This window comes from Pan paniscus, chromosome 1 (assembly GCF_029289425.2).
Source record: "Pan paniscus chromosome 1, NHGRI_mPanPan1-v2.0_pri, whole genome shotgun sequence".
Taxonomy (NCBI): domain Eukaryota; kingdom Metazoa; phylum Chordata; class Mammalia; order Primates; family Hominidae; genus Pan; species Pan paniscus.
In genome coordinates, this window is record NC_073249.2 from 69,669,055 (window position 1) to 69,692,919 (window position 23,865).

The following is a 23,865-nucleotide window of genomic DNA, read 5'->3' on the forward strand; positions in this document are numbered from 1 at the left end:
AGAAAAGCCAAATTTTAGTGAAAAAAACCCCTCTAGTCAATAAATATGACCTGTTTTGGCTACTTTATAAGTTTTTCTTTTAAGAGAATATCATCTGTATCAACATTTAAAATTACTGAAAATTCTAAAGTCTGGAATAATTTCTTAAGCACTGTCTTAACTTATAAAGTGAAGAAAAATGTATCTAAGTTGATGGAACCATTGCTTTGCACATTCATCCTCAAATCATGCAAAAATAGAATTGTATGATGGTTATTACAAACATTTTTCAAACAGGAAACTAGTGAAGGAGAAACAGACTTCCATATATACTTCTAAAAGAATACATTTTCCTAGGAGCTTCAACTAAGCTCTTGAATTAAAAAGAAAATAGATCAACTATTTCTGCAAATATAGCACTTTAAGAGCTAAACGTGCAAAATATGATCAAAGTACAATATAATGAGCTAACAAACCAAGAGTTAAAAGTTTTAAATTCAAATCTTTTTTTTTTTTTTTTTTTTTTTGTAAGAGCAAGAATCTGCTCTGTCACCTAAGCTGGAGTGCAGTGGTCACAGCTCCCTGTTGCCTTGAACCTGGGCTCAAGCGATCCTTAGCCTCAGCCTCCTAAGTACCTGGGAGTATAGGCACGAGCCACTGTGCATGGCCAAATCTCTATTTGTCACTGATGTTTCTTTGCACCTCAGTTTTATTTTCTCACTGAATTACATTTTTTTTTTTTTTTTGAGATAGTGTCTCAATTTGTCACCCAAGCTGGAGTGCAGTGGCTGATCACAACTCGCTGTACACTCAACTTCTTGGGTGTAAGCGATCTTCCTGCCTCAGCCCTGCAAATAGCTGGGACTATAGGTGTGCACCACCATGCCCAGCTAACTTTGTATGTTTTGTAGAGATGGAGTTTCACCATATTGCCCAGGCTGGTCTCAAACTCCTGAGCTCAAGTGACCTGCCTACTTCAGCCTTTCAAAGTGTGGGGATTATAGGCGTGAGCTGCTGCGCCTAGCCTACATTTTATTTTTAATAATTAACTTTCTTTTGGTTAAACTGAAAAATGTATACAGCTATTTAGCTCTTAGGCTGAAAATATATATAACCAGATTAAAAATCTGGTTAGGGGAAATTCAGAGATGCGGATGATATACTCAGCTATTTAATCTTTATACTTTGGTTTTTCTCATAAATTTTGGACAATAAAGACTGATTCAGCTGAGTTGTGGTGGCTCATGCCCATAATCTCACCACTTTGGCTGAAGTGCTGGTAATGTTCAGCCAGGGTGAGGTGGGAGGACTGCGTGAGTCCAAGAGTTAGAGACCAGCCTGGGCAACAACGGTGAGACACCCATCTCTTAAAAAAAAAAAAAAAGATGAGCTGGGCGTGGTGGCATGCGCCTGTGATCCTGGTCCTGGCTACTTGGGAGGCTAGGATGGGAGGGTTGCTTGAGCCCAGGGGGTCAAGGCTGCAGTAGTAAGCTATGATCATGCCACTGCACTCCAGCTTGGGTGACAGAGTGAGACCCTGTCTCGAACAAAAAAAAAAAACCCAAAAAACTAAAACAAACAAAAAGGATTCATATAATTTACACATAGCCAATAAATCACTTTAAAATATAAAAGTAACTTTAAAATGTTAAATAATCTACTTAAGAAATTCACTTTTTAATAAAAAAGCTATAGAGGTAGAATTTTGTAGGCCTTTGCATAAATCCTTAGACTATGTAGCTACAAGTTAATTATTTTTTCTAGTTACATACCAACATGTTCAGCAATAGACTCCAGGGATCCTCTGGAACGTTCTGACTCTGTTAGTGATTTCCAATTCTTTGCCGTTTCAGATCTGACGTGTAAAAATTAATGAGCAGAAATAAACATATTACTATAATAACTGGTAACAAAAAGCAGACATTCTTAGACAACTGCTTCTTTCCTCTTCTCTACAGTAGGTACGTCAATCTATGTCACTTTCATCAAGCCTATTTCTAACTCTCATCACTCTCACTAGATGACCTTGCCTTTGTCACTAGATGACAAAAACAGAGGCCAACAGGCATGAACTTTACCTTCAAACTTTTACCTACAAGTTCATCCATATTCACAGCCATCCTAACTGCCTTTCCTCCTGTCTGCAGGAAGAAAAGTTGTCTCTCTCTTATTTGTTCAAAGCTATTTGCTCAAACCACCCCATATTACTGTCCTCTCTTATTCTTTATAGATAACAGAAGAGGCTACATTCACTCTCTTTATTTTCTTGACTTCATTTGCTAAACTGTAATACTTGGCTTTCACGTCCTACCTTTTTACAATGCCCTAAAATGTTGCTATTTTATCATCTTGAGTACCTGGCTCCCATTTATTCTCTCTGAATGCTATCTCCTCTGGGTGATTTATGGCTTCAACCACTATATATGTGCTTATCCTCCTCATATTTCTAACCCTGATAACTTTCCTCACAGTTTCACTTAAACAACAGGCACTTAAAATTAACACTTAAAACCAAAATCATAAGCCTCCCACAGAAAACCACCTTTTCCATTTAAATTAATGAAATCTTGACCCAATCAACTACCTAAGAGAAACCCGGGAGTCATCTTAGACTTGCTACCCCATCTAGCACTTTAACTTATCAAGTTTACTTTTTTTTTTTTTTTGAGATGGAGTCTTGCTCTGTTGCCCAGGCTGGGGTGCAATGGCATGATCTTGGCTCACTGCAACCTCCACCTCCCGGGTTCAAGCGATTCTCCTGCCTCAGCCTCCTGAGTAGCTGGGATTACAGTTGCGCACCACCATGCCCAGCTAATTTTTGTAGTTTTAGTAGAGATGGGGTTTCACCATGTTGATCAGGCTAGTCTCGAACTCCTGACTTGTGATCCACCTGCCTCAGTCTCCCAAAGTGATGGGATTACAGGCGTGAGCCACCGTGCCTGGCTCAAGTCTACTTTTTAATCCTTCACTATCCTAAAATATGTCTCCTGTTTTCTATTCTTCTTACTACTGCTTACTTGAGGTCTGGCTTAGACTATTTTTCTTCCTGCTTCTAAGCTTACTCTTTTCTATCTTTCCTCTGTATTGTGGTCAGAAAGATCTCTGTAAACAAAAACATGACTGTGTCACTCTCTGGTTAAAATCCTTCAGTAGCTTAAGAAAATTACAAAGCCATTCAATAGCATATCATGTAGAAATTAAAATGTACACTTCATAATATAATGGAAAAATACATATGTAACAAAAACACACACACAAAATCTGAGCATAAAAAATCCTGGAAGGAAACAAATCTAATTGTTGACATTTGCTATTGTGGGATAGTTGGGTATGATATGATTTAAACTTTTTTCTTTTTACTGCTTCCCTAGAAATAGTAACAATAATAATAATAATAGCAGCAGCTAATACACAATGCTTACTGTGTCCTAAGCCCTGTTAAGTCTTTTAACCCTCATAACATGTGTATTAACCAGGTATTATTCTTACCTTTATAAATCCCTATTAAAAAACTGAAGCACAGAGCGGTTAAATAACTTGCCCACAGTTACAGAACCAGCTAGAACTGGAGCCAGGATTCAAATTTAGGTAATGCTAAATTAATTGTAATGAGCCTGCCATACCTCTCTAACAAAAATGTCCCAAAATACTTTTTAAAGAAACCTTCAAAGGCTCCACATTTTCTAAAAGGTAAAACACAAACTGCTAAGAATAAATGAGTACAAGGTTTTCACTATTTGGCTTTTGTTTATTTTTCTTTCTGCTAACTCCAGCAATAACCTATTATGTTCAGCTTCTATGATATGCCAATGTTTTTTTTTTTTTGCTTTTAGTCATTCATGAATAACATTTTCTGAAATGACCCCTATTTCTCAATTGAACTGATCTAACCTTTACTTTTTGTTCAAAATTTAAATATGATAACCTGACTTCCTAATACACAATATTATATATTCTAATGTTGCAACTTAGTATCTTCTGTATTTGCTTACTGACTGCATACTATTACATCGCTTGCAGAGAACCGTCATTTACTGAGCTATTCATCCATTTTTGGCCATAAAAATTGTTTCCAATGTTTTATGAATATAAAGAATATAACGAATGTTATTATAAATATATTCATGCAAATAGAGATTTTCAGTACCCCACATTTTCTCAATTTAGACTTCCAGAAATAGGATTACTGGTTCAAAGGTTACAGACTTATTTTTGACTTCTGAAACACAGCCAAACTGTTTTTTTCAAAGGTCTACATCAACTTATGCTACTACTAGCAATGTTGGAAAGTACCATTTTCATTGTAACCATCAGACTGCAGGATTAAAAATGTATTTTAAAATCAATACCTTATACATATAATTTTTAATTATAATATGTAACAATTTTAATTTACTGACACTAAAAATAGAAAATAATATTTTTACTTCTGTAATTTCAGTTACTTAAAGGGTAACTTCTACTGAAAATATTCCCTTATTCCTTTTTCAAACAAGGCAGAATACAGACAAGTTATCAAAAATTTCTACCTGTGTAGTGGTGTGAGAGGTTTGATCTTGGGTTTTTCAGAAGCTGAGGAGAGCGTTTTAATCTGAGGCTTGGCTGTTGGTGATGTTTCCAAATCTTGGCTAAGCTCGGCTTCAGTTTTCTTAATAAATTCATCATATGACTAAGTTTAGAAAAACCAGAGGAGTCACTAGGCAGAATTTTTAAAACTTATTTTAAATTATAAAATAGTATATTTTAAGGTAAAATGCTCAAACAGTAAAGAAGATGTAATATAAAAATCTCCCTCCCTGCCCCCCTCAGCATCATTCTCCAGAACTCTATAGTTATTTGTACATCCTTCTCAAAATAGTCTATATATAAGCAAGATATATAATTGTAATTCCAGTATCAATTAAGAAATGACATTACGAATCTACAGAAGTTTAATACTATGAAGCAATAATTCATACCTTGCCACATTAAAAAACTTCTTTGACTGTATTCTCTAAAGAGTGTACTATTACTTTCATGGTATTTTTAAGAAGTTAGTCATTCTGTTCTGAGTTTCAATAGCAGTAAGTTTCTTATGGGCTAAGTACTTAGGGATACAAATTATGAAAAGAGAAAGATATAGTTGACAGTATGATAGTTGAGAATTACAAAAAAAAAGTTTCCTGGTTATTACCCATTCTGTAAACAAAACTTTACTAATTTATAATTTGTATGAAATATAAGGGGATTCCTCCATTTAATATATCATTCCTTAGTTTTCTGGGCTGAAGTCCTTACTTTTACAGCTCTCACTATTTCAGACTAGTGTTTTGTTCAACACTGTATGTCTGGTACGCAATGTCCTATTCACAATGCCTGGTCCAAAGTAGCCTATCAATAAATATTTATAAAATGAACTAATGGATGGATGGATGCTTGTCAACTGCTACGGTTCCCTAAAATCTGGGCTGTAATCACGGTTTTACAACTCTCATCATCCATGTTACCTTCGTCTGAATTGTCAACATTTTGTTAAAGTAACTCCTGGTATTAAACCTACACCACAGCTAGGTGTTCTAGCTCAATAGGTATATATGAGGACTATGACTACTAAGATCTGAAAGCTATACATATATGAGTGCAGTCCATTTATTAAATCTGTGATCAAATAAAATCCAACAGATTTTTATATGAACTGCTATGTATTTTATATATATATATGCATATCTCATATACTGTAATTTTAAAAGTTAAATACAGAATTTTCTTTTGTCTTTGTTTATGCCATTAAGTAGAATGCTGGAAGAGATGGATCGTATGGCTCTCTCTAGAGGGCTCTTTTCTGACTGACATAGCTATTAAGGAACATTTTTGAGCAATACTATTCATTCTAATAGTACTTTATCTCCAACAGTTATTTCAATGACTCCTCATTAGTTGACGTATAAGATGAAATCCAAACTCATCAGTTTGACTTCTAAGGTCCTGAATATAATCTGTATTTTTAAATTTTGTTTCCACTTCTTTCCAGCATGAACTCCCCAGTATGGTCATTGTATCTTAATCACTTTTCCTACTCTAACCATTGTGCAAGTTACAATCCCTATTCCATCTCTGTATTGTGTACCTGTTTAAATGTTTATTTTCTCCAGATCTATTAACAGGCCTATTTTCTGTGTGGAAGACAATACAATGGTAAAGCCACAGAATTTAAAATTAGAGCTAGATTAAAATCCTAGTTTCACCATTTATGAGCTCTGTATCCTTGGATAAATCATTAATCTCACTGAAACTCAGTTTCCTTATCTGTAAAACAGGGATAATACTCACACCTTGTTGTGAGGATTAAATGAAAAATATGTGTAATTAGCTGAGCTCCTGGCACATAAATAGGCATTTGAATATTTGATGATTAAATTAATAACGGTAGGAGAAGCATGTGTTTGCTGTTACACAACAAGGACCAATGGGTGGAAATTAAAAGGACAGAAATTTTGGCTAAATACAACAAAGAGCCCTTCTAATACTTAGAGCACTTAGAGTCTAACAAGGAAACCAATTAGCTTGAAATTTTGAAAATTCCTATTACTGGAAGTGTTCAGGTAGAAGTTGAATGATGTTCTCTGGTGATGAGATGAGAAGGGATTCTTGCAATGAGTAGGAGATTCATTCTGATTCTACAATGAATGTTCTGTTCTAGGAACACCGGGCTGGCAGAATGTGTGTAATAGAGAAACAGAATGTGTGTAATAGAGAAGCAGAATGTGTGTAATAGAAAAGCAGTGTGAGGCAGAACATCTAAGAGACTACGCAGACAGTAGAGGCAAGAGGTCATAAGGGCCCCAGCTAGCCTGGAAGCAGTAGGAATGGAAAGGGACAAACAAGAAACTTTATAGAAGAATCCATGAGAACTAGTGACTGAATGGACAGGAAAGAACAGAATAAGGAAGACATCAAAACCAGGTTCCCAGCCTGGGACAGAATCAGAAAGGCTGCTACGGCTTGGGGGAAAATTCAAGTTAAGAGTTATCAATTAGAAGCTATTCAAATAGCACAAAGAAGTGTACTATTTAATAGGTTGTGTGGCATGAAACACCATTCTGTGAAATAAGGGAAGGGAAGGGGAAAGGGGAAGGGAAAGGGAAAGGGGAAAGGGGAAAGGGAAGAAGGAAAGAAAAGGAGAAAAAAAGGGGACAGGGAAGAGGGAAGGAAGAGGAAAGAGGAAAGGGGGAAGGGAAGCAGCAACAATTCCAAAAGCTAAAATTATTTATCTAATACTTCTCTGCTTACGAGGGTATAGACACCAATCTTGCTTTCAAAGGCCTAATCTTTCTTATTTAGAAAAAAAAAATCTAATACTTTATTTTAATATTTATTTTTTAGAGGTGGAGGTCTTGCTATGTTGCCCAGGCTGGAGTGCAGTGGCTATTCACAGGTGCAATCATGGTGCACTACAGCCTCAAACTCCTGGCTTCAAGCAATTCTGCCTCAGCCTCCTGAGTATCTGGGACTTCAGGAACACACCACTATATGTAGCCAATTTTAATATTTAATACTTGTTATTTTAATATTTAAATTTAAAATGTAATGTTTTGGCTGGGCGCAGTGGCTCACACCTGTAATCCTAGCACTTTGGGAGGCCGAGGCAGGGGGATCATGAGGTCAGGAGATCGAGACCATCCTCGCTAACACAGTGAAACACTGTCTCTACTAAATATACAAAAAATTAGCCGGGCGTAGTGGCGGACGCCTGTAGTCCCAGCTACTCAGGGGGCTGAGGCAGGAGAACGGCGTGAACCCAGGGGGCGGATCTTGCAGTGAGCAGAGATCGTGCCACTGCACTCCAGCCTAGGCGACAGAGCGAGATTCCATCTCAAAAATAAATAAATAAAATAAAATTTAATGTTTTAAGCAAGAATGTCCTTGGATACCCTCAGATTTTTTTTAAGAGAATAAAATGTGGCACCACACTAATAATGAAGAATCCTAATCCATTACTTTATTAACAACATTAAAAACATTTTAGACGTCACATACACATTAGCCTTGATACTAAACCCCCTTCTTCCTATGTCTAACCTCTAACTGCTTGATCAGACTGGCTTCTTGGGCTTTCAGTCTTTCCTTTTGCCTTTTTTTCTGCTCCTTCTTCAGCTGGTTCACAACTGATTTTCTTTTCCGCAACTCATCCTTCAGAGCTCTGATCCTACCTTCAATATCACTCTGGTCAGATGTAGTTTCTGAAAGAGATACAAAATATTTTATTTATAATTTTGACTTAAGGATAATGTTAACTCAGTAACTACTAATAAAAAGCTGTAATGTAATATTCCATTTAAATAAAGCCAATCTAATAATTAAAATATGAGCTTCGGAAGAAGATTTATTACTAAAATGAATCCCTATAATTCCCACCCTCCCTGCCCGCCCGCCACATACACTTTATTTTTGGCTTGGTTCCTCCTATTTATTTTCACTTTCTAATTGTACTACTTGAAATTATAAATAAATCTTGAGATACGCTGTCTTGGTAAGACATGCAGCTGGAAGTTGAGAAATTTTTAGATTGATGAAATTTGGATATTCTGCAAGAAATTACTTCTGGTAACAAGATAATCATATTTAACTGTCTTTTGCCTTAGTTATTAATACATAATTTAATAGTTTTTAAGTCATATTAAAATCAAACTAGAGTTTTACCACTTCAAATTGCTTGTGATTCATTACCTGATGGCTTAATACCACATTAGAAAGAGAGAAGTTATAAAGAAATAGACTCTGTTGTAATCTTTCTTTGAAAGCTCTCAAAATATTTAAAATAACTGAAATGAAGCTAGTTAAATCTTTTCTCTCCAACAGTTCACATACACAAGACGTCTACTCATAGCAACATCATGAAAAAGATATTTCATTATAATGTGTCATACACATGCTATGAAAACAAACAGGTATCATTTAAAGACACTGCTTATTTCACTACACATGGAAATTACATAGGATAGAAATTACTGTTCCTCACACCTCCCTCAATCACACAATGGTGTCATTTCCATACACTAATGTTGAGTGAGACATTTAATAGTCTTACAACAGAAATAATATACACAAATCTTAAGACTTAACATCACATCAAAAACCAGGATTTTATCAGTTACTTCAGGTTAAACCGTGTAAGAGCTAGTTATGGAAGTTATTTAAATGCAAAAAGATTACAGTCTTTTTAATAGTGTGGTCTAAATGTCTGAATAAGAAATAATAAAATCTGAGTTCCTGTCACTTCTATGACACTGAGTTAAGACATACTAGGAAAGTTAGGCTTGTTTTATATTAGTGGTGGCATCATACTGAGTCCTTAGCATAGGCAAGGCTCAATATTTACTTATGTGCTTCCAAAATTATTATTATTTTGGTAAGATTTTGTACACCACTACACTCTTACAGGCTTAGTTTCAATTTTGCTGCCAAAATAACTATTTTAAATTAATATTTTTAAAAATTGTATATGCCAGCAGTGATTTTCAATAAAAAATATATTTACCATCTATGGTTGAAGATTTAATAGCAGGTGATGAAAAACCTGGGGTTTTTAGATGAAAGACCTTGGAAAATGTTTATGTTTTTAAGTACTAAAGAAACCAAATGCAGTCCGGGCGCACTGGTTCATGCCTGTAATCCCAGCATTTTGGTAGGCAAAGGTGGGCAGACTGCTTGAGGTCAGGAGTTTGAGACTCCCCTGGGCAGCATGGCAAAACCCCATCTCTACCAAAAATACAAAAATTAGCCAGGTGTGGCAGCATGCGCCTGTAGTCCCAGCTACTCAGGAGGCTGAGGCGGGAGTTTCTGATTATTTGACACACACTGATTATATTAGCTTGGTTGATAAACTCTCCCATCATTTAAGTAAAGGTATTATAACTCTACTACATTAATATCTACCACTTCTACAAATACTGAATATAAATAATGTCATCTTGAATAGGTAGTGAATCTGTAGTTTAGAAACCTCAGAGCTACTTTTCTAAAACCATTTATTCTTACTTAAATAAGTGTCACCAATAAAACCGTATCTTACAAATGTTATTATTAATCCTTGGTGCATAACTCATGCAAGGATGGTTGAAACATTATTCCATTGCTAACAAATGAAAAAGATAATCCAGTATTGGCAAAGAAACTTGAAGAAAGTCACCGGTAAGTAAGAGATCCAGGATAAGAACCCATGGTTCCAAGTATTCAAGTTTATGTCTACTGACATGTTATTCTCTTGGAAGTAATTTTTCACCAACGTACATAAAAGCAAATATATAAAAACATTAGTAAATTTCCACAGAGAAATATGAGACAACTTTCTTCAACTGGCCTGACTCAATGATTCTATTCCTAAGAATCTATTCCACACTGAAATATACAAAAAGAATTTTTATTATACATGATAAACACACACATAAATGATATATATCACATACACACGTGAGTCATAATATTTTTACTACACCTTTTCTATGTTTAGATATACAAATACTTAACATTGTGTTACAACTGCATATAGCATTCAGTATAGTAATATACTGTACAGGTATTACAGCCTAGGAGCAAGAGGCTATACCATATGTCCTGAGAGTGCAGTAAGGCTACACAATCTAGGTTTGCCTAAGTTCATTCTACGCAGTTCATATAATGATGAAATTGCTTAATGACACATTTCTCAGAGCATATCCTGGATGTTAAGTGATGCATGACTGCATACATATGTGTGTGTAAATCTTTACATAAAGATGTTTATTATAGCATTATTTGCAATTGTGAAATATTTAAGAAAATCTAAATAGCCATCACTAGGGAAACAGTTAAATAAATTATGGTACATCTATCTACTCTTTGAAATATTATATAGTTACTCAAAGAAGAAAGAAGAGCTGTAAACATGGGTGTAGGAAAATTCCATGATTTATAATTGTCTGACACATGGAAAACAAAAAGGTACAACACATAATTAATTACCAAAAAAAACCCAAAGAATAACAATTTTCATGTTTCGTTTACTAAATGTTTACTCTCAAAACTAAAACTGAATTCAAAAAGCAGTACAGTGGGCCGGGTGCAGTGGCTCACGCCTGTAATCCCAGCACTTTGGGAGGCCGAGACGGGCGGATCACCTGAGGTCAGAAGTTTGAGACCAGCCTGGCCAACGTGGTGAAACCTCGTCTCTACTAAAAAAAAAAAATACAAAAATTAGCCAGGCGTGGTGGCGGGTGCCTGTAATCCCAGCTTCTCGGGAGGCTGAGGCAGGAGAATTGCTTGACCCTGGGAGGCGGGGGTTGCAGTGAGACAAGATCGCACCACTGCACTCCAGCCTGAGTGACACAGTGAGACTCTGTCTTAAAAAATAACAAAAAAAGCAATACACTGAATATGCCTAACTCAATATATTCAATATGGCAATATTCAATATGGTATTAATCTTCTTCACAATCCTACATAAACTCACCACTGTCTGTCTACATATGCTTCCTAAGGTCAACAAACTCCTTGAAGCCTTTTAGAGTAAAGGCTGTTCAAATACAACACAAATAAAAACTCCTCATGATTAGTCTTACCTGACTGTGTCATAGATAATGACTCATCTGACCAACTATAACAGTGCTGATGGGACTTGACAGGCAGGTGACATTGTCCTCCAGTCCTATGACTTCCTTTGCTAGACTCCTGCTTTGACACAGATGTGCAGCTTTTGGGAAGTGACTGTTCAAACAGAAAACCAAATGGAAACTATTTTTTGATGTAATTGTAAAATTCTATTTAAAATTTGACATACTAGCCATATAAAGATAATATTTACAAAGAATTTAAGATAACTGTTAAGACATAAGTGAAAAAAGTTTACAAATTATTCAACCTGGGAAAGCTGATTTTTAAAAAAAGGTTACAAATTATATAAAGGATAAGACCTCATTTTTTTTTGAAGGCATAGAAAAAAATTATAAAAGAGCATGGTTTAAAAAAGTTTTACAATAAATTAGAAGTGATTATTGTGTCAGTGATATTTACCGCCCCCCTCCATTCTTTTAATTTTAAAAATACTCAGTATGTACTACTTTTACGGAAAGGAGAGAGGAAGGGAAGAAGAAAACAGAGTGTAAGAAGTTTGCCCACAAGAGAACAAAAGACAAAATTTCTATCCTGACATCAGGTGGAAGTGAGATGCCTGATTTGATTCCTAGCTACTATCACTTCCTATCCCTGTGACTTTGGGCAAATTTCCTAGCTTGGGGATTAGAACAGTATCTATTTTATAGGATTCTTGTGAGGGTTAAATGAGATAATCCACGTAAGGCACTTGGTAAGTACTTCGTAAATTAACACTTAATAAATATTAGCTTTTATTATAAAAACCACCTTAAGACATACTAGTTTTGATTTCCTTGATATATTTTCCTGTGAAAAAAGCTCTAATTTTTAATAGCCAGTTTATGGCTATTCCAAGCCTCATCAATAATGATGCTAGGTAGAATCTAATTGATTTATAAGAGATAATAAACTTTTAAGATTGTATAAAGGCAGTTTGATTGTAAATTCCTCGAAGGTAGAAATTTACAGAATAAAAGATAATGCTACAAGTAAATTATCTATATAAGTCTAATATTATCATATAATAAGAAACCACTAATATAATTATTACAAGCCTTTAATAACCTAAAAATGCTGATTTCAAGTATGTGCACAAGGACATTGAAATATTTTTTAACATAATATTTACTAGGCTCTTCAATGAATAAAATATGTTTTTCTTCTAGATCTTCTAGGTGCTGTAACACAAATGAACCTGATTGACTTTTCAATGGGGAAACAAAATTAATTCTTTCTATCATAATAAAAATGGAAGACTCCAACAAAGAATATTCCATTCTGAATTTGGGCAGATCTTTTTTTAAACATAAAGAGGCTTTAACAACATCTGTGTATACTTTAGTATACCACAGTATACTAAATATTTAATATTGTTATGCTAATTATTTGCTATATTAAAAAAAAAGAGTTAAGTTTCTATCTCGAGTTTTTACCAGCTAGTTTTTTTTTTCTATAAAGTACACGATTAAGGACAATGTAGAAAATCTTAGTTTAATAATGGCCATCATCTTAATTTAAAATCAATAACTGTTTCAGACCTGCCTTTAAGAGGCTAAACCATTACTTTTATTCTATGAGTTATACATAAGTTATTAATTCAGTTACAGTAAAGGTACTCTGGTGTGGTTTAAGATCTTACTGTTTTTGTTATGTGAAAAAACAAATTTCAGAAAGAACTTGTGTTGTTCCTACAAACTGTTTTTCATAAAGACTTTAGAAGTTCCTATTCCCTCAATATTCACAGACTTGATAGCAAATGATTTTATAACCTTCACTAATGCCAAAATTCATATATTTGTAAATGAAAAGCTTTATTTCTATTCAAATGTTATATCCTATATGTTACAAGTATGGTGACAGTTAACACTGTCATTAATTACAATAATATAACTGCTAACATAGCTTTCAGTTTTTTTTCTAGAGAATCTTTAAGATATAAATATACATTAACTTACATGTTTACTAGGAGAGGTAGAAGATTCTAGTTCCTGTGAACAAACCATTTCTTCAGTAAGTATACTGTGATCTGGACTCCCTGGCTGCTCCTGTCCTACAGACTCGGATGGTACATATTCAACAGCAGGGCTGCCTAATTCTTCTGGAATGGAGCTTTCACTGTTTAGATGAGAGTACAGAGGTACTGGAGATTCCTCTTCACTTGCTATTTCTAGACAGAGAAGGTGAAAACAAGAAAAAAAAAGATACAATCTTGGTCAATGGGAAAATTACACTAATAAACATTGTTTTTAGCATATTATTACTTACTGCATTTTTGCCTCCCACAAACAGGAGAGTCATAGCTTCCACAGATGCACAGATCTATTTCTGGGTTATCTATTTCACAGTCTATTTGTCTCTCTCTGTGCAAATGTTATTATTTTAATCACTACACCTTAGAAGTCTTGATGTATGGTAAAGTAAGTTTCTGCATTTTGTGGTTCTTTAGTAGTGTCTTTGCTTTTTGGTCCTTGTTCTTTCATGTAATTTTTTATTTTTTTTTTTAAGATGGCATCCCGTTCTTGTTGCCCAGGGTGGGGTGCAGTAGCATGATCTCGGCTCACTGTAACCTTCGCTTCCCGGGATCAAGTGATTCTGTTGCCTCAGCCTCCCAAGTAGCTGGGATTACAGACACATGCCACCACACCCAGCTAATTTTTGTCTTTTTAGTAGAGATGGGGTTTCACCATGGCGGCCAGGCTGGTCTCCAACTCTGACCTCAGGTGATCCACCCACCTCGGCCTCCCAAAGTGCTGGGATTACAGGCGTGAGCCACCATGCCCAGCCTCATATAAATTTTTTAATGAGCTTGACAAAGGTTTCCTATGAAGAAACCTTGCTGGGTTTCTGATGTAAATAGTCTTGAATCTACAGATCAGTTTAAGGAGAATTAATATCTTATGACACTGAATCTGTGAATATGGAATAATGTTCCATTTATTTTGGCTTTTTTTTTTTTTTTTTACTTTTTGAGACAGGGTCTTGCTTTGTCACCCAGGCTGGAGTGCAGTGGCACGAACAGGTCACTGCAGCCTCGACCTCCCAGGAACAAGCAATCCTCCTGCTTCTGCCCCCTAAGTAGCTGGGACTACAGGCCTGCGCCACCATGCCCGGCTAATATTTCTGTAGAGGCAGTGTTTGGTCATGTTGCCCAGGCTTGTCATGAACTCTTGAGCTCAAGTGATGTATGTGCCTTGGCCTCCCAAAGTGTTGGGATTATAGGTGTGAGCCACTGTGCCCAGGCTGTTTTGGTTTCCTTTAATGTCTCCTAGTAAAATTCTAAATTTTTCTATATAAAGATCTTGTACACTTTTTGTTAAATTTATTCCTAAGTACTTCATATTTTTTGTTTCTATTATATATTGTTTCTATTTGTATCTTTTTAAAAAAATATATTTTTCTAATCAATTTTTGCTGATGTATAGATATGCAATTGAATTTTGTATATGAATTTTATAACCAGAAACCTTGCTAAGCTCACTTATTAACTGTAATAATTAACATGTAAATTCTGGATTACCTATGTGTATAGTTTTATTAACTGTAAGTAATGAGAATTTTGCTTCTTCTCACTCCTTATAGCTTTTAATTCTTTTTCTAGCCTTAAATGTACTGTGTAGGACCTCTACACAATGCTGAACAGAGCTAAAAATAAGCCTCCTTGTCTTATCTCCAAATCCAAAAGAACTTTCTATATTTTATCATTAAGTACGGTATCTATTATAGGTTTGGTTTTTCGTTTTTGTTAATACCTTTTATCAGGTAAAGAAAGTTCCTTTCTATGGCTACTATGATCTGAGGTTTATTTATTTTATCACAAATGCTTTTTATTTTTATTGATTCATTTTTTTGAGACAGAGTCTCACTCTGTCACCCAGGTTGGAGTGCAGTGGTATGATCTTAGCTCACTGTAACCTCTGCCTCCTGGGCTCAGGTGACTTTCATGTCTCAGCCTCCTGAGTAGCTGGGACCACGGGTGTGTGCCACCATGCTCAACTAATTTTTTTATTTTTGGTAGAAACGGGGTTTTACCATGTTGCCCAGGCTGGTCTCAAACTCCTGGGTTCAAGTGATCCACCCACCTCAGCCTCCCAAACTGTTGGGATTACAGGTGTGTCTGGCCCACAAATGCTTTTTAAATTTTATCAAATGTCTTTCTGAATCCATTGAGATGATCAATTTTTATCCTTTAATCTGGGTAAGGTAATTCACCACATTATCAACTTTTTAATGTGTGCTAATCCTACTCTGTCATTAAGTATTAGGATTTGCATATATAGTTGAACTTGGTGTGCTAATACATAATTCAGGATAGGTAAGATTGGCCTTTCCTTTTCTGATACTGTCCTTTTATGGACATAACATCAAACTTATATACTAGCCTCATAAAATGAGTTGAGAAATGTCTCTTTTTCTATTCTATGGAAAAGTAAAGAACTATAATACCAGGTTTCCCCCCAACTGCCGCCTTTAATCTAGTATACTGGTAAAGATGGATGAGGTCTATGTAAAAAGATGCTTAGTTACTGGGGTACAATTCCTTTACTGGTGAAAGAATCAGGAGGGTTCTCTTATCTTACTGAGTAAGCTTTGGTAAGTTGTATTTTTTAGAAGAATTTAGCCATTTTTTCTAAGTTTTCAAGTTTGTATTGGAATAAAGTTATTACAATTTTTTTTTTCCCTGAGATACGGAGTCTCGCTGTTGCCAGGCTGGAGTGCAGTGGTGCGATGTTGGCTCACTGCGACCTCTACCTCCTGGGTTCAAGCAATTCTCCTGCCTCAGTCTCCCAAGTAGCTGGGATTACAGGTGTGTTCCACCACGCCCAGCTAATTTCCTTTGTATTTTAGTAGAGACGGGGTTTCACTGTGTTGTTCAGGCTGGTCTCAAACTCCTGAGCTCAGGCAATCCACCTGCCTCGGACTCCCAAAGTGCTAAGATTACAGGCATGAGCCACCGCGCCTGGCCACAATTTTTTTTTTCTAATTTCTCCAGCATTTGTGGTTATATCATCTTTCTCATCATTTGCATCACCTCAATCATTTGCATTTTAATTTTATTTTATTTTTAGAGACAGAGTCTCACTCTGTCATCCGGGCTGGAGCACAGTGGGGTTGATCATAGCTCTCTGTAAGCTTGATCTCAAGCAAGCCTCTTGCCTCAGTAGCTAGGACTATAGGCATGTACCACCACACCCAGCTAATTTTTTAATTTTTTGTAGAATCGGGGTCTGCTATGTCATCCAGGCTGGTCTTGAACTCCTGGCCTCAGGCGATCCTCTGGCCTTGGCCTTCCAAAGTGTTAGGATTACAGGCGTGAGCCACTGCGCCCAGCCTCGCATTTTTAAAAGTAATGAAATATATCTTTTAATTATGTTAGGCTTTAGTTTGTAGTGTGAACAGAGTTAGTATTTATTACCTTTCTGTTCTGTTCTCTTGTCCTCCAGTTCTTTCTTAGGAGTTTTGGGTTTTATTAATTCTTTGTCCCAGGCAGCCAAAGCTTGTTTTTCCATTTGACGAATTTCTGCTTCTTCTGCATCTAAACGTCGCTTCCACTCTAGGAGCTCCTCTGCATGTTGTCGCCGTTGCATTAATTTTTGCTCCCGCTTTGTCAGAAACCTATGGTCACACCATGAAGAACAGTTAGAGAGAAAAAACCTATATGCAGAGATCACTTTGAGAGCTCTATCACTCACCACCTTATCAACAAGCTGTGCAAAAGCAGAATATTCATACTACTCTTCTCTCTGAAAAAAGCTTGAGATAATAGAAGCTTTCATGAGTCAACTTGTTCAGAAAATGAGGGAATTTATGTTTTACTCATAATGGTTTGTAAAGTTAGCAAAGGAAAGATAACAGTATATTCAGGAAAAAAACCTTCAGAATATCTAGACAACCATAATTGATAATGTTCATATTTAGATATTCATTTTTTGTAGGTTATTCTTTTCCATAACAGAAGATGTAAGGAATGTATTCTGAAGGCTCAGACCAGAAAACACACAAAACCCGAAACAACAAATACCAAAAACAACAATAAAAAACAAACCCCAAAGCCCCAAAACAAGCAAGCAAACAAAAAATATGTTCATGTCCCTTTTTTACTTTTATTTTAAATTTCTGCCTGGCTTTGTTTCAGGTCTAATGAGTTTTGTTTCTTCATTACCTAAGAGATACAATGTCAAGTGGTAAATCTTTTTTTCATGGAGAGAACACTGAGTACCACAGTCCATGTTTTATGCATATAAATGTAACTATTTATTTACTTGAGTAAAGGGATGCATCAAATTCTCAATTTAACCTGATTTCTGAACTTAAATAGCCAATGATATCTTAGGCCCAGAGGGTTAGGAGAAATTACTGAGTTAGGAAAAATTACTTAGTTTAGAGGCTACTAATAAACCATCTTCAAATGTAGATGCCACAACTAAATAAAATGTGGGCTGCTCACATTACTAGTGTTACATCTATAGTGGTAGCTAACCAAGAAAAATGCGTACATGTAGCGCACAAACACTTACTAAAAAGCACAAGAAGAGCTGTCACTCTACTTCTTGAGCAATCATCATGTCAAATCAATGTGGAAACAAAAGGTAAAATTTATGGGACATTTGATAAGAGGCCTCCAGGCTATTAAAAAAAAGAGAGAGAGAGAGAGAGAAAAGCAAACAAAACAAACAAAAAGAACAGAGCATGCTCTATCAAAGAGTGCACTGAAAAAGGTGCAAAGTTACCTGACCAACTGGTTGTAGATATACAGCTGGAATTTGGGATGAAGGTTGGGAAAACAGACACTGAGAGAGGCCCAGTGATGAGACGTAAAGACAGAGAAGAAGTAGTGAACAGGAGAGCAGTGTCTACAAAATAAGGAGGAAGATTTTAAAAACAAGAGATCAAGAGGCAGGAAGAATGAGAAAGGGAAAGCGTAAGAGCTGAGTGAAGAACTTTTAATATGCTTCCTGAAGAACATTATAAGTGACTCAGTTAAAGCAGGCATTACACTCTGTGTGACACTTTTAAAAGTGTATTTTTATAGATCTTACCAATGATTCCTGAATAAACATGCCTTTCTTCTCATATGTTGCTTAACCACCATCTATATTTTCAGTTAAATTTACTTATTTGTAAGTAAAGTAATAAGAAGTACATTGTGGGACTAAATTAGTTTTCAATTAAGCTTTAACAGACAGTACAACAATTATGGCCATGAACCTAGTATATCAGCAACTCTACACACATATGTAATCCTGAGCAAGTGATTTTTAATCTGTACCTCATCATGTATTTTAAAATATTACATTTGCCTTACTTAACCTTACCATCACAATCTAGCTTGAAAATAATACAATTTAGTAAACTGATTTACACAAAAATACCTTGTTCACCTCTACAATATAAAACTTACTGCTAACAGGACCTACTGGAGGTATCTTGCTTTATATCTAACAAAGGCCCACTTAATTAATAATATTGAAATACACTACCCATTCTATAAGATATCAGGATGCATAATTAATAAAGTGAGCTAGTCCCAATAAATAGTCAGTAGAAAAAAAAACTGATATGGACAGCTCAATCATAAGGTTAAAGGTAAGAAGAACATTCCATTTTACAGTTATAAAAGCAGGAAAAAAACATATTTTCTTCTTTTGTAATAATAAATAGATCCGTGCGTGTGTGTGTGGATTAAAAAGTCTAGTAGTACCTTTGGAAAGGTTAATTCTCTTTGACAGAGCATGCTCCTGTTCACATGCACATGACAATAACTTGTAGATCAAGGCAACATTTATTGCCTTGGAAGGGCAAGGAGTAATATCAGTATGTCATAGAAGTGAGAAAATCTAGGTATAAATCCAGCCATTCACTTGGATTTGTAAAATTATGTATAATCTTGCCTATGTGTATTTTTAGACAACAGACTATTTTAGTGTCTGTTTCCTCACATATAACTTAGTATTTCATTTCCCCTTCACTTACACACACATACACACACGCAAAAACACACATATTCATATCTGGATTGCCTTGATTTTCTGCACTGAAATTCAAGAAAAACAGTTTTGCTAAATTTCAAGTTAAGACATTACAATCTTCCTTGCCATTCTTTATGAATGTACAATAAACTTATTTTGATGCCAATTATCAAAATATTATGCAAAACAAAGGCACTTGGCAAAAGGCTCAAAAAATCTATTCATAACATTCAAATATCACCCACCCTCTTAAGTGTATAACTGCTAAATGCATGCATGACCTAGTACAAAAAGTAAAATAATATTGGAACACGTGAAATAAACTTTAAAAATATACAATTTAAATTTTTTCTCTAGCCCAACACAAAGACCAATAATTTTCCTCTATTAAAGATTAAGCATATTCCAAAGCTCTAGTTTAGGAATGAGGAATGAAATAACTAATAGAAAATGAAAATAGTTTAAAAAACAGAGTAAGAAAAGTTTAACTTAAAGTTAGAACTTCTTTCCATAAACATGTTCCTTATTAAATATAAATACATCCTTATATAAGGAGTGTAAATATAAATACACTCCTTATAGGAGTGCTCTTTAAACGTTGAATAAAGTTGAGATGAAAGAGCATTACTTCACAATAGAATTAATAATCCTTCAAGATGCTACACAGGAAAGAAATAAAAATTGTGAATGATGGAGACATAAATGCCGACTAATACAAAATGCTTTTGATTGATGTCAAGGCATTTCCCCAACAAGTCCTCTGATGGTAACGGAACACTGGACAAGAATAAGATATACAACAGATTTAGTCTAGTATGGAAATCATTATGTTTCTAAAATGTTTGAACTTAAGGAATTAATGAGTACTTAATTCGCTCTTTTTTTTTTTGAGACGGAGTCTTGCTCTGTTGCCCAGGCTGGAGTGCAGTGGCACCATCTCGGTTCACTTCAACCTCCACCTCCCAGGTTCAGCGACTCTCTTGCCTCAGTCTCTGAAGTAGCTGGGGTTAAAGGCACCTGCCACCATGCCCGGCTAATTTTTGTATTTATTTTTTTAGTAGAGACAGGGTTTCACCATGTTGGCCAGGCTGGTCTTGAACTCCTGACCTCAGGTGATCCACCTGCCTTGGCCTCCCAAAGTGCTGGGATTACAGGCCTGAGCCACCGCGCACAGCTTAATTCACTTTTTAAATTTTTTTTTTTTTTTTGAGATGGAGTTTCACTCATGTTGCCCAGACTAGAGTGCAATGGTGCGACCTCAGCTCACTACAATCTCCGTCTCCCGGGTTCAAGAGATTCTCCTGCCTCAGCCTCTTGAGTAGCTGGGATTACAGGCGCGCATCACCACGCCCGGCTAATTTTTTGGATTTTTAGTAGAGACGGGGTTTTACCATGTGGGCCAGGCTGGTCTTCAACTCCTGACCTCAGGTGATCCACCCTCCTCGGCCTCCCAAAATAGTGGGATTACAGGTATGAGCCACCGTGCCCGGCTTTATTCACTTTTTTTTTTGAGATGGAGTCGTGCTCTGTCACCAGGCTAGAGTGTAATGGCATGATCTTGGCTCACTGCAACCTCCAACTCCCTGGTTCAAGTGATTCTCCTGCCTCAGCCTCCCAAGTAGCTGGGATTACAGGCACACGCCGCCATGCCCAGCTAATTTTTGTATTTTTAGTAGAGATGGGGTTTCACCATGTTGGCCAGGTTGGTCTCGATCTCCTGACCTCGTGTTCTGCCCACCTCGGCCTCCCAAAGTGCTGGGATTACAGGCGTGAGCCATGGCACCTGGCCTTAATTCACTTTTAAAGTCACACTTTCACACTCTGAACTTGCTCTGTACAGCTATTCAACTCCAGTAATTAGCCATCTAGCACTTTGCTAATTTCAACAAAATACTATTTAGAAGGATCAGTTTCTAATGAAGATAACTTTAAGTCATCAATTTAGGTTTTAAAAAAATCTATGAGGTTGAAAGCAGATACGCTAACTTAACTTTGACTTTAGCTAGCTGAACTCTGGAGAACAGGGTTCTAGTTTCAGCTCTGCCATTCTGCTGTGTGTGTGTGACCTGAGGAAAGTTACATAAACTCTGTGGGCCTCAATTTCTTCATGTAAAACAAAGGGACTTTATTTTATGGCTTACCTAAGAGCCCTTCCAATTTTAACATTTTATGACTCTTTCTCCGTTGGAATATTTCCACTTATTTTGTACCTCAAAAGACTGCTAGACCGTGTGACTGCTAGACCATGTGACGTTAAATGAGACCTTTTGTTGCCCACCGAGCTGATATAATTGTCGCCTGCATTCTAACAGATTATAAAATCATTCTATAATTTGAATAAAATTATAAACTAAATTTTAAGTGGAACTCCTAGGTCTAAAAATCCTTTCATTATAAAAGATATCGAAAACAAAATCTTAATACCTTCACAGAAGAAACATTTACAGTTCTATATTTGTTTAGGATGTTACTGTGCTTCCATTATCATTAGTTTCTCCATTGGAATACCAAGGAGTCCATGGATATCCTGGAATTGCATGTAAAGTTGTATATATGTGTGTACATGCATTTTTCTGAGGCAAGGTTCCAAAACATTCATCTGATTTACAAGCGAACTCAACATCCCCAAAAAGTTAAGAATCACTGCTCTATTTGTACTGACCTTGAAGAAAATTATTGCTGCTTTATTAGTGAATCCTTATGCAATGCTATGTATCCCCAAACTAGTGAGACTACCTAGCTAAACTAAAACACTACTTTTTACTCTTCCCAAAATAAAACTTACAAAAACTTAGTACCTTAAATCATTTTATTCCTTCTGGGTTTTTAATTCTATTACTGTTATAATTAAAAATGGAACATAGTGCTTTACATTTTAAAATGGATTCTTTTGAGTACTTTAGCATCTTTAATAATATAAAAACAGGAGGATAAATGAGGATACAGATAGTTCTGACTGAAAAGAAAATGTAGCTTAGGTCTGATTTTCTATAGCAAAATCTATTCTATTACTTAAAATTATCTAATAATTTACATACACCTAAGTAAACAAAATAATACAGCACATGATTCCTGACCTAGGAATTCCTGCAGAGAATAAAAACAAAGTATCAGACTATCAGGATTTATTCAGCTACTACACATAGACTAGAATGTTGTCTAAGAAATTTCTATTCAATTTGAGGCAATGCTATTTAACATTATTATTTAAGACAATCTAATTAAAATATCTCCTTTAATGGAATATCAAAAGCCTTCTCTTGAAAATCCTTCATTTTTAAAATTCAGATTAATGGTGAAGATTTCGACATTGATCAGACACTATAATAAGTACTTTTGGACAGAGAAATGTCATAAAATATTTATTTGCTTAACTTTTTGATCAATCATTTAAAACCAAATACATTAATTTTTCTCCTTTAACAGTTTTGTAAGCCAACTGGGAAGTGTAAAAGGAGTATTTAAAATGTTTTGTGACTAAAGGCTTCATCTTTCTATGCTACCTCGGTCTGCAATGAATGACCAAACCAAAAAATAGCTAAATACTTTCTGCCCCTTCTTTTTATGTTTGAAAGTACTTACTAATTCAACAGTATATTTAACTCCCTCAGGAGGCTGAGTGGGGAGGATCACTTGTACTGAGGAGTTTGAATCCAACCCTATCCTGGGCCACATAGTGAGACTCTTTAAAAAGTACACTCATCCATGAAAATGTCCTTGACATATATCATACTGTCAGTAAGAATTTCTCTTTTCTGAACTTCCTTAACAATTGATCTAGATATACTTCTCTATGTGAACCTGCCCTCATTCTTTTTTCTGTCTACACTCTAAGCTTGAGAACAGGGCTTAAGTCTGATTTATCTTGGTATCCCTCAGCACTTAGCATACTCACACATTAATCAATAAACAATTGCTGAGAGAGTAAGTGTATAATTAATAAATAATATGGAAGAAGAAGCTACTGTTAACAAATGAAAGAAAAAATGCAGTGTCCTATTTTAAGTAATGAAACACTTAAAGATGAAGAAAACACCATTCTTTCAGTGTTTCACTTGTTCCATAAACAGGAACAGTCAATTGCATGGTGTTTTTTCATGAATATCTGTTTCATGTTTATATGCAATCCACTTAAATTGTAAATAATATCCCTCACAGTAATAAAACTCAGATTTCACTTAACAATAAAACCAAAAACATTGAGAGCTATTCAGTTCATGGCTTAGATCTACTGTATGTCTTTTGCAAACATGTTTTCATTATTATTAATGTCTTTCACATTTTGAATATTATTTTTTGCTTTTTACTATAC

General features: G+C 35.5%; 1 protein-coding gene across 6 annotated transcripts in view; it reads right to left on the reverse strand.

The window, feature by feature from the left end:
- The window catches only part of CEP350 (centrosomal protein 350), a 165,773-nt gene that overhangs the window by 22,318 nt on the left and 119,590 nt on the right, over positions 1-23,865 (reverse strand). For 3 of the 6 annotated variants that reach the window (XM_034941709.3, XM_055110960.2, XM_034941717.3), the window contains 7 exons: positions 18,315-18,437; positions 17,000-17,199; positions 13,542-13,753; positions 11,556-11,700; positions 8,038-8,198; positions 4,509-4,648; positions 1,752-1,834 (listed from right to left, as the gene is read on the reverse strand). In XM_034941709.3, coding sequence (XP_034797600.2) covers positions 1,752-1,834; positions 4,509-4,648; positions 8,038-8,198; positions 11,556-11,700; positions 13,542-13,753; positions 17,000-17,199; positions 18,315-18,437 — 1,064 coding nt within the window. The remainder of the gene's footprint in view (positions 1-1,751; positions 1,835-4,508; positions 4,649-8,037; positions 8,199-11,555; positions 11,701-13,541; positions 13,754-16,999; positions 17,200-18,314; positions 18,438-23,865) is intronic. The other 3 variants (XM_055110972.2, XM_055110970.2, XM_008978379.5) reach the window with 1 other exon arrangement.